Source organism: Oncorhynchus clarkii, chromosome 11 (genome assembly GCF_045791955.1).
Source record: "Oncorhynchus clarkii lewisi isolate Uvic-CL-2024 chromosome 11, UVic_Ocla_1.0, whole genome shotgun sequence".
Lineage (NCBI taxonomy): Eukaryota > Metazoa > Chordata > Actinopteri > Salmoniformes > Salmonidae > Oncorhynchus > Oncorhynchus clarkii.
In genome coordinates this window covers 17947535-17959569 of record NC_092157.1, presented here as the reverse complement: position 1 = coordinate 17959569, position 12035 = coordinate 17947535, and the positions used below count along the sequence as shown (strand labels likewise).

Genomic DNA, 12035 nt, shown 5'->3' with positions numbered 1-12035 from the left:
AATAATAGTAGAACAGTAACATTTTAGCGATGTATTTATTTATTACAATATTTGGACCATATGTAGCCAGATCTCGCCCTTACAAATAGTTTTAGCAAACAATGAAATCGGCATATAGAGAGAAACATCATTGGCACAAGTTATTTTAAATTCCAATAAGATTATAAATAAATTATAGTGAAGTCTATAGTATACATACTCTCTTGCGTAGCTATATGAATAAGCAGCAGATGGCGCTAAAGTACTGTTTAAAAAGGAAACGCTCTTACAGCAAGGTTTCGGCTCTGAGTTTGTGTGAGAAGAAGTCACACAGTCCGTGCTCTGTTACACATATAGCAGTGTCCCCTCCCTAGGAAGGTAAGCATGTCGAAACAGCTGAAGGCAGTGAGACTGAGGAATACCTCGTTAATGTTCTGCAGCTCAAGGTGTCCCAGGTAGTACATCCTGAACACGTGATAGGGGACAAAACACACAAGCAGCACCAAAGCAAAACACAGGCTCTTCAGCTGAGCACAGAACTCCTGGTGAGACATGCAGTCTCGCCCATACTTCCTGGTCAGAAGGACCATGACATGACACTGCAGTGCCGTCAGCACACAGGCCACAATGATGATCACAGAGCTCATGATGTAGTTCAGCACCTTGGCAACAATGTGTTTTTTCAGGTGGTTGCCGAACTGGAAACAGTGGGAATAATTGTTGGACATTGTGTTTGTCTTGTTGTTGGTGGTGTTATCGTGGACGTCCTTGCCGTAGTTGTAATAAAGGATGGGGGGGATGACCACAAACATCACTGTCCACACTGCCACACTGGCGCCAAAAGCATGCAACTTCCTGGAGAAGAGAGGAGACCCTTAGTGATTTTGTGAGAAACAGATATTTGCCTTTCCCATCCCCCATGCCATGACACACATTGAGAGACACCTCTCTACCTCTACAACATAGTTAACTACCATTATAAACTGGGTGGTTCAAGCCCTGAATTCTGATTGGCTGACAGCTGTGGTATATCCAACCATATACCACGAGTATGACGAAACATTTATTTTTACTGCTCTAATTACATTGGTAAACAGTTTATAATAGCAGTAAGGCATCTCAGGGGTTTGTGGTATATGGCCAATATACAATATAATATTTGTGCTATATGGCCTGTGGAACACACTGTTAACTACCTGTAGAACACGGTTAATTACCTGTAGACCATGGTTAAGTTAACTACCTGTAGACCACAGGCTGTTAACTACCTGTAGACCACGGTTAAGTTAATTACCTGTAGACCACAGGCTGTTAACTACCTGTAGACCACGGTTAATTACCTGTAGACCACGGTTAAGTTAACTACCTGTAGACCACGGTTAAGTTAATTACCTGTAGACCACGGTTAAGTTAATTACCTGTAGACCACAGGCTGTTAACTACCTGTAGACCACGGTTAAGTTAACTACCTGTAGACCACGGTTAATTACCTGTAGACCACGGTTAAGTTAATTACCTGTAGACCACGGTTAAGTTAATTACCTGTAGACCACAGGCTGTTAACTACCTGTAGACCACAGGCTGTTAACTACCTGTAGACCACGGTTAAGTTAATTACCTGTAGACCACGGTTAAGTTAATTACCTGTAGACCACGGTTAAGTTAATTACCTGTAGACCACGGTTAAGTTAATTACCTGTAGACCACGGTTAAGTTAATTACCTGTAGACCACGGTTAAGTTAACTACCTGTAGACCACGGTTAAGTTAATTACCTGTAGACCACGGTTAAGTTAATTACCTGTAGAACACGGTTAAGTTAATTACCTGTAGACCACGGTTAAGTTAACTACCTGTAGAACACGGTTAATTACCTGTAGACCACGGTTAAGTTAATTACCTGTAGACCACGGTTAAGTTAATTACCTGTAGACCACAGGCTGTTAACTACCTGTAGACCACAGGCTGTTAACTACCTGTAGACCACAGGCTGTTAACTACCTGTAGACCACAGGCTGTTAACTACCTGTAGACCACAGGCTGTTAACTACCTGTAGACCACAGGCTGTTAACTACCTGTAGACCACAGGCTGTTAACTACCTGTAGACCACGGTTAAGTTAATTACCTGTAGACCACGGTTAAGTTAACTACCTGTAGACCACGGTTAAGTTAACTACCTGTAGACCACGGTTAAGTTAATTACCTGTAGACCACGGTTAATTACCTGTAGACCACGGTTAAGTTAACTACCTGTAGACCACGGTTAAGTTAATTACCTATAGACCACGGTTAAGTTAACTACCTGTAGACCACGGTTAATTACCTGTAGACCACGGTTAAGTTAACTACCTGTAGACCACGGTTAAGTTAACTACCTGTAGACCACGGTTAAGTTAATTACCTGTAGACCACGGTTAAGTTAATTACCTGTAGAACACGGTTAATTACCTGTAGACCACGGTTAAGTTAACTACCTGTAGACCACGGTTAAGTTAATTACCTGTAGAACACGGTTAATTACCTGTAGAACACGGTTAAGTTAATTAACTGTAGAACACGGTTAATTACCTGTAGACCACGGTTAAGTTAATTACCTGTAGAACACGGTTAATTACCTGTAGACCACGGTTAAGTTAACTACCTGTAGACCACGGTTAAGTTAACTACCTGTAGACCACGGTTAATTACCTGTAGACCACGGTTAAGTTAATTACCTGTAGACCACGGTTAAGTTAATTACCTGTAGACCACAGGCTGTTAACTACCTGTAGACCACAGGCTGTTAACTACCTGTAGACCACGGTTAAGTTAACTACCTGTAGACCACGGTTAAGTTAATTACCTGTAGACCACGGTTAAGTTAATTACCTGTAGAACACGGTTAATTACAGGTAGTTAACTACCTATAGAACACAGAGGGTTAACTACCTGTAGAACACAGAGGGTTAACTACCTGTAGAACACAGAGGGTTAACTACCTGTAGAACACAGTGGGTTAACTACCTGTAGAACACAGAGGGTTAACTACCTGTAGAACACAGAGGGTTAACTACCTGTAGAACACGGAGAGTTAACTACCTATAGAACACAGAGGGTTAACTACCTGTAGAACACGGTTAACTACCTTTACAACGTGGTTGACTACCTGTAGAACATGGTTAACTACCTGTAGAACACAGTTAAATTAACTACCTGTAGAACACAGAGGGTTAACTACCTGTAGAACACGGTTAACTACCTTTACAATGAGGTTGACTACCTGTAGAACATGGTTAACTACCTGTAGAACACAGTTAAATGAACTACCTGTAGGACACAGTTAAGTATTTGTAGAACGTAGTTAACTTCACTACCTGTAGAACTCGTAGCGATCCTTCTTGCTATGGAACCCCAGCAGTCGTATGACGAGGATGACCACATAGAAAACAAAAGCCATGTACATGTGCACGTGGATCATGGCACTGACCACCTTACACAGCATCTCCCCCAACATCCAGTAACCAGCAGCATAGTAGTAGATCCTGAAGGGTACGGTGAGTAGGAACAGGAAGTGGGCCAGGGTGAGGTTGAGCATAGCGATGGTGATGACTGATCGCATGTTGGATTGGAGGATGTGGATCATCAGGGCCAACCCGATGACCCCAATGACCAGGACCAGGCTATAGATGGACAACAGGGTAAGACGTTTGAGGATGGACAGGGTTTCCAGCTTGTCGGACATGGTAGAGTTAGAGGGAACCAGAGACGCCAACTTCGCTGGGGGATGGGGAGAAGCGAGAGAGAGAGAGAGAACAGAATGCAGTAAAGCAGACACTCTTATCAATTCAAATTAGGAGGGTAAACAACCAACCACACAATATCATTATTGTAGGTATTGACATGATACAGTGGGGCAAAAAAGTATTTAGTCAGCCACCAATTGTGCAAGTTCTCCAACTTAAAAAGATGAGAGAGGCCTGTAATTTTCATCATAGGTACACTTCAACTATGACAGACAAAATGAGAAAAAAAATCCAGAAAATCACATTGTAAGATTTTTAATGAATTTATTTGCAAATTATGGTGGAAAAAATAAGTATTATAAAAATAAAAATAAGTATTATCAGAGCTACAGTAGACCTTTATACAAACAAGCCATTTGCAACACAGGCCCACCATCATTCACTTTGAACTGGACTGTGTGTTTACAGTTGGTTACAACAGCGTGACTTTAGATCATTAGAACGCATTAGTCAAAAGCCGCAAAATACACCTGAATGGATTTCTGCAAATATGTTACTTTACAGCCGCATCCTCAGAGCATGCGCAGACCAGCTGACTGGTGTGTTTACAGACATATTCAATCAATCCTTATCCCAGTCTGCTGTTCCCACATGCTTCAAGAGGGCCACCATTGTCCCTGTTCCCAAGAAAGCGAAGGTAACTGAGCTAAACGACTACCGCCCCGTAGCACTCACTTCCGTCATCGTGAAGTGCTTTGAGAGACTAGTCAAGGACCATATCACCTCCACCCTACCTGACACCCTAGACCCACTCCAATTTGCTTACTGCCCAAATAGGTCCACAGACGACGCAATCACAACCACACTGCCCTAACCCATCTGGACAAGAGGAATACCTATGTGAGAATGCTGTTCATCGACTACAGCTCAGCATTTAACACCCTAGTACCCTCCAAACTCGTCATCAAGCTCGAGACCCTGGGTCTCGACCCCGCCCTGTGCAACTGGGTACTGGACTTCCAGACGGGCCGCCCCCAGGTGGTGAGGGTAGGTAACAACATCTCCACCCCGCTGATCCTCAACACTGGGGCCCCACAAGGGTGCGTTCTGAGCCCTCTCCTGTACTCCCTGTTCACCCACGACTGCGTGGCCACGCACGCCTCCAACTCAATCATCAAGTTTGCGGACGACACAACAGTGGTAGGCTTGATTACCAACAACGATGAGACGGCCTACAGGGAGGAGGTGAGGGCCCTCGGAGTGTGGTGTCAGGAAAATAACCTCACACTCAACGTCAACAAAACTAAGGAGATGATTGTGGACTTCAGGAAACAGCAGAGGGAACACCCCCCTATCCACATCGATGAAACAGCAGTGGAGAGGGTAGTAAGTTTTAAGTTCCTCGGCGTACACATCACAGACAAACTGAATTGGTCCACCCACACAGACAGCATTGTGAAGTAGCAGAGCATGTTATCTAGTGTTCGTGACTAACTATTACATTTTTTTGCCTACGTTTACTGACACCGGTCATATTCAGCGGGTGTTGCACATTCGTAAATTCATCAGTTATTCTGTTCTCTGGCACACTCAGACGAGAGTGCTCTGAAATCGGAGTAGATAGACAGAGTGAATTTGCGAACGCAAGAGATATGCTAACTGGACAACAATCGTTCATGTTCTTGCTAGCTAACCAAATGACACCTGCATCTAAAGCTGTGTATAGCCACTGAAAAACTATATGAGGGGAAAACATCAGTCAATCACCCATTCCTCCAATGACATGACATGACATCCTCCTAGCAGCTAGCTAGATCTAGCTAAGGTTAGGCTCTGTGTTTTTAGCTTGCTACATAAATAGATGTGCTAGCCTATTAGCTACGTTATGACTGACTTGTGATCATTGCCCTTGCTAGTTTGATTGTATTGACATTCCCATCCTTAGTTACATTCGTCTGTTTTTGTCCAGAGTATTGAATCATTGAAACTGAAACAGTGCATCCCGAATGGAGGCAGCAAACAATGTATCAGGCCAGCTGTGATTAACAACCTGATAGCAATATTTGTTGGACTACCAAGAAATGTATTGGTGAATTATATTAATCATGCATTGAACTGCATCCATCTATTCTGCCAACAATGCCTTAGTGTATGTCATGGAATGTTGACTCAAATATAACCTATTTTTAAAACCTTTTATAAAGTTGGTTTTGTAGGATAAACTGGGAATTTAATATTTTTGACTGATATTATGATTGTCTGTTTCATGTCCGCTGTCAGTTCCACTTTAAACTTTACGTCATTGGTTACTTTGTACTAAATGTGAAATGTTTTTGCAATGGGAAGTGATAGTTGTACATTTCGATTAGGAAATGCTCAATGGTTGTTTTTTTTGTCTTTTTATGATTGAAACCTACTGGCTTATTATGTCAGAGTTTATGCACTGCTTATCCTTTAACATCATGCTGTGCGTGACTGCTGTCTTTCCATCGGCCCTATGCATTGATGCCTGGAGAAGGTGGTATAGTCTAATTTTGTCAAAAAGTTCCCAAACTGCCCACCCAGCGAAGGAAAGGTTCCCTGTGTGGAAAAATCCCATGTTTTGTATATTTCTTTGTGAGTTTTCCTATACATTTTTCAGATTTTCACTCTCAAAATGACACTTTGTTATAGGAAAAAACACACATTTGATGGTCTAAGTCCACAACAATGCTTAAACCACATCAATCTGGTTGGGTTGGCCTGTCAGGGTGTGTCCACCCATGCCCCTTGATACAAACAGGCATGATGACAATTGCACATCACAAGTAGCCTACTAACCAACACTTCGGACTAAACTTTTCAATACCTGGTTTACACACCCATTGTTGCCTTAGTTAACATGAACATTTACTGGTAGATATCATACGTTGAAACATCTTTCCTATCCACCGGGCTACCGATGTCGTTATTCTGTGAGCTGCTCCATGCCAAAACCAGTTGAGAGCTGCACATTCTTGCTGCCTGCAGATGATATTCAGCTGTAACTAGGCGCGCATGTGAATATATTTCACGGGCTTTGCGATTGTGTTGGCAACTTTGTGCACGATTTCTCCATTGTACTACATAAATAATAAGTCGTATACCTCCACTACACTACTTTGATACTCAACAGTAGGGATTAAGAAGTGAGTATAAGCAATGCCCGCTGAAAAAAAAGTGGGTATACCTGTGTATACCCTCCACTACACCACTGGCCCTTTGTGTTTTACAAAAAGTGACCTCTCTTACATGAGTGCGCTGGTATTATGGTTGCTGTCCTTTCAGAATCACAAACCTGTCAGTCACACACTGAAGGTCTATAGGTTCACCACTGTACTAACCCGTCACACACTGAAGGTCCAATAGGTTCTCCACTGTACTAACCAGTCACACACTGAAGGTCTATAGGTTCAGCACTGCGCAAACATGTCTATAATAGATATAAAGGCTGTTAAGATACTAATGTTTCAAGAAAGGAGTGTATATATTTGGCCTGGCAAAGCAGTTTTATGCACTGACTGAAAGGAAGCTGATAATTCTGAGTTTTTACTCTGCTGGTTTTGGCTGGTCTCGGGAAGAAATTACCAGTCCTCACTGTCCAAGACTGAGTACAAATGTATCCAACACTGAGACACTCAATATGGTCTCGGGTACTACAGCCCTGCATTATATACATACTGTCAGTGGACACATATTGTAATACAGTGAGTGATTGTACCTGTCCATATCTACTGGGAGTGACAAAAGAATGAAAATTCAACTATTAGGAAAACAACCAATGTGCAACACAATCATCCTCACAACCTTAAAATCTATCACGTAAGTCTCGTGTCGTTACAGAAGTGTTAAGTTCTGAAAAATGACAATAGAATATATAGCAACATTAAATCATTCTGTAGACCTACCTTCTGATGGATCAGGTAAAAACTTTCCACAGAGAAGGAAATCAGGGTGGTGTGAGTGTCAGGAAGTTTTTGTGAGTGTCAGGGCATACAGTATGCGTGTGAGAGAGAGTGAGACCTATGCACCACCCTTACCAGAGCTGCTTTACCACCCACTTTTATTTGTAAAAAAGCACAGTGCGTTTGACAGGTCCTTTTTACATACTGTCTGCAGAGTCAGAAGCACACAACACCACATTCACGAGAAGGGATTACACATATGGCAGCTCAGCCACAGAACTGTCAACTTCCTCTGACCGGCTCTATGCACCCACACTGACAGAGAGAACACTTCCTGTCTTTCTCTGAGGGGACTCTATATTAAAGTCTTTCTATAGGCCTTTTAAAGGGTTTACAAAGGCTGTGAGCAGCTCCATACATCATTATTCAGCCTCATAAAATAGAATGTGTATGAAGTGTGAGTGTGTAATCCATCTGGTGAGAGACAAGGCTGTTCAACAGAGCTGAAACAGGATGTGGTGAAAATTGAGAGATATTCTCAGACGTGCCAAATTAGCCAAGACTTTTCTTCCAGTAAACAAAATCATCACTCCATCATTGTTCTCAGAAAGAGCTGATATAAACTCACCGGCCATCTTATTAGGTACACTATCCCGTACACAAAATTGGATCAGTCCTACAGACAGTGAGTCACATGGCTTGCTATATGAAGCAGGCATTGAGGCATTCAGTTGCGGTTTGATTGAACGTTAGAATGGGCGAAATTAGTGACCTAAGCGACTGAGCGTAATGTGATCATCGGTGCCAAGTGCCAGATCAAGTATCTCAGAAATGGCCACCCTCCTGGGCTTTTCACAAACAACAGTGTCGAGGGTTTACAGAGAATGGTACAACAAACAAGAAATATCCAGTCAGCGGCTGTCCTGTGGGCGAAAACAGCTCGTTGACAAAAGAGGTTGAAGGAGAATGGCAAGAATCGTGCAAGCTAACAGGCGGGCCACAAACAGACAAATAATGGCGCAGTACAACAGTGGTGTGCAGAACGGCTTCTAGGAACGCACAAATTGTTGATCCTTGTCTTAGATGGGCAATTGCAGCAGACGACCACACCAGGTTCCACTCCTATCAGCTAAAAATAAGAAGAAGCGTCTCCAGTGGGCACACGGTCGCCAACACTCTTATGTCAAGTGTTATTGAAGTGTTGTGGTTGCAGGTTCACATGGCACATCTAAAGCCTTTTATTTTGGGGTTTTGCTATAGGCCACCAAGTGCTAACAGTCCGTATCTAGATAGTATGTTTGAAATGCTTGATAGTGTGTGTGATGTAAACAGAGAGGTCTACTTTCTTGGGGACCTGAATATTTACTGGTTTTCATCGGTTCAAGGGGAAGCTTCTCACTGTAACCAGTGCCTGTAATCTGGTTTGGGATATTAATCAACCAAGATACTCCACATGTATTGATCACATTTTTATTAATACTATAGACATTTGTTCTAAAGCTGTATCCGTACCCATTGGATGCAGTGATCACAATATAGTGGCTATATCCAGGAAAGACAAAGTTCCAAAAGCTGGGCCTAAAATAGTGTTTAAGATCATACAAAAGATTTTGCTGTGTCTCTTATGTGGATGATGTTAAAACTATTTGTTGGTCTGATATGATTCATAAGGAGCATGCAGACGCTGCACTTCATGAATTTATGACATTGCTTCTTCCAATTATTGATAAACATGCACCTGTTAAGAAACGGACTGTTAGAACTGTTAAGGCTCCATGGCTTGATGAGGAATTGAAAAACTGTATGGCTGAAAGAGACGGGGCAAAAGGAGTGGCTAATACAGGGCCTTTGGAAAGTATGTTAGGTTACAGCTTTTATTCTGAAATGAATTAAATCGTTTTTTCCCTCATCTACACAATTACTCCATAATGACAAAGCAAAAAAACAACAACTGAAATATCACATTTACATAAGTATTCAGACCCTTTACGCAGTACTTTGTTGAAGCACCTTTGGCAGCGATTACAGCCTTGAGACTTCATGGGTATGATGCTACAAGCTTGGCACACCTGTATTTGGAGAGTTTCTCCCATTCTTCTCTGCAGATCCTCCCAAGCTCTGTCAGGTTGGATGGGGAGCATTGCTGCACAGCTATTTTCAGGTCTCAGAGATGTTCGGTCAGGTTCAAGTCCAGGCTCTGGCGGGGCCACTCAAGGACATTCAGAGACTTGTCCCGAAGGCACTCCTGTGTTGTCTTAGTTGTGTGCTTAGGGTCGTGGTCCTGTTGGAAGGTGAACCTTCGCCCCAGTCTGAGGTCCTGAACGCTCTGGAGCAGGTTTTCATCAAGGATCTCTCTGTACTTTGCTCTGTTCATCTTCTCTTCAATCATTACTAGTCTCCCAGTCCCTGCTGCCACCCCCATGCTTCACTGTAGGGATGGATGCAGGTTTCCCCCAGACATGACGCTTGGCATTCAGGCCAAAGAGTTCGATCTTGGTTTTATCAGACCAGAGAATCTTGTTTCTTAAGGTCTGAGTGTCCTTTAGGTGCCTTTTAGCAAACTACAAGCGGGCTGTCATGTGCCTTTGACTGAGGAGTGGCTTCAATCTGGTCACTCTACCATAATTGGTGAAGTGCTGCAGAGATGGTTGTCCTTCTGGAAGGTTCTCCCATCTCCACAGAGGAACTCTAGAGCTCTGTCAGAGTGACCATCGGGTTCTTGGTCACCTCCTTGACCAAGACCCTTCTCCCCTGATTGCTCAGTTTGCCAGGTGGCAAGCTCTAGGAAGAGTTCCAAACTTCTTCCATTTAAGAATGATGGAGGCCACTGTGTTCTTGGGGACCTTCAATGCTGCAGAAATGTGTTGGTACCCTTCCCCAGATCTGTGCCTCGACACAATCCTGTCTAGGGAACTCCTTTGACAATTCCTTTGACCTCATGGCTTGGTTTTTGCTCTGACATGCACTGTCAGCTGTGTGACCTTATATAGACAGGTGTGTGCCTTTGCAAATCATGCAAAATCAATTGAATTTACCACCGGTGGACTCCAATCAAGTTGTAGAAACATCTAAAGGATGACCAATGGAAACAGGATGCACCTGAGATCAATTTCGAGTCTCATAACACAGGGTCTGAATACTTATGGTTTTATTTTTATATATATTTGCTAACATTTCTAAAAACCTGTTTTTGCTTATTGGGTATTGTGTGTAGATTGCGGAGGATTTTGTATTTATTTAATCAATTTTAGAATAAGGCTGTAACGTAACAAAATGTGGAAAAAGTCAAGGGGTTTGAATACTTTCCGAAGGCACTGTAGGTCTGGCTGACATACTGCAAATTGAGAAATTATGTGACTAAACTCAAAAAAAGAAAATAAACTGTATTATGAAGCCAAGATCAGTGATATAAAGAATGATGGAAAAAACTTGAGTACTTTAAATGAAATGGGCAGAAAGACAAATTCAACTCAGTAGGCTCTAGTTTTATCTTATCGTGATGATTGTCCAGTCATATGGCCAAGTGCTGCAAAGACCTAGTTAAGCTGCAGCTCGTCCAGAACAGAGCAGCACGTCTTCCTGTTCATTGTAATCAGAGGGCTAATATAAATACTATGCATGCCAGTCTTTGAGTTGAGGAAAGAATGACTGTGTCTCTTCTTGTTTTATAAGTAACATTAATGTATTGGAAATTCCTAATTGTTTGTGTAGTCAACTTACACACAGCACTGACACATACACTTACCCCACCAGACATGCCACCAGGGGTCTTTTCACAGTCCCCAGAACATATTCAAGGCAATGTACACTATTAAAGAGCCATGAGTGCATGGAACTCCCTTCCATCTTATATAGCGCAAGTGAACAGCATACCTGGTGTCAAAAAACAAATAAAGCACACCACCTCTCACCACTGTGACCTACTTGTTGTGTGTATGTACTGACATGTATGTTGAACTGATAGATGCACATGATACATGTTAATGTTTTTAAAAGTATGTCAATTGTAAAGTCTTTTGTCCGTAACGTATTTTCCGTTATACGTCGGACCCCAGTAAGACTAGCTGTCGTCATTGGCGTCGGCTACTGGGGATCCTAACATTTGAGGAGTGGAGTAACAATCTGCAGCAACTGCCTGATGCCATTGCGTCATCATGGACCAACGTCCTCGTGGGAACATTTCTGACACCTTGTAGAATGCCCCAAAGAATTCAGGCTGTTCTGGGGGCAAAGGGGGTCGGATCCGGTACTAGATGGGTGTACCTAATAAACTGGCGGTTGAGTGTAGTAGTGCCAAAGAAGATAAGATCATGTACAACCATTCTTGGAGGAAACAGAAGTTAACTGAAAGATGTCTATTGTTGATGATGGTGTTAAAATAGGTCTTGCCTCTGGATTAATGTACAGTAG

At 42.6% G+C, this 12035-nt stretch overlaps 1 protein-coding gene across 2 annotated transcripts; it reads right to left on the bottom strand.

Moving 5' to 3' along the window:
- Positions 1-16: 16 nt before the first annotated feature.
- LOC139420660 (G protein-coupled receptor 141) lies at positions 17-7737 on the bottom strand. 2 transcript variants are annotated; one of them, XM_071170873.1, is made up of 3 exons: positions 7629-7737; positions 3334-3736; positions 17-834 (listed from the first exon to the last, which is right to left on the bottom strand). In XM_071170873.1, exons 2-3 carry the CDS (start codon positions 3699-3701, stop codon positions 306-308), a joined length of 897 nt encoding a protein of 298 aa, XP_071026974.1. In that variant the 5' UTR covers positions 3702-3736; positions 7629-7737; the 3' UTR covers positions 17-305. The 2 variants fall into 2 exon arrangements, with proteins under 2 accessions (XP_071026974.1, XP_071026975.1); XM_071170874.1 differs by having other exon boundaries at positions 3334-3731; positions 7629-7666.
- Between the last annotated feature and the right edge of the window lie 4298 nt (positions 7738-12035).

Bases quoted from the DNA above. Each gene is read 5' to 3' on its own strand.
- LOC139420660 (XM_071170873.1), bottom strand. From the start codon at position 3,701: ATGTCCGACAAGCTGGAAACCCTGTCCATCCTCAAACGTCTTACCCTG. The intron at 835-3,333 runs GTAGTGAAGTTA...TCTCTTCTCCAG, and splicing joins GATCGCTACGAGTTCTACAG to GAAGTTGCATGCTTTTGGCG.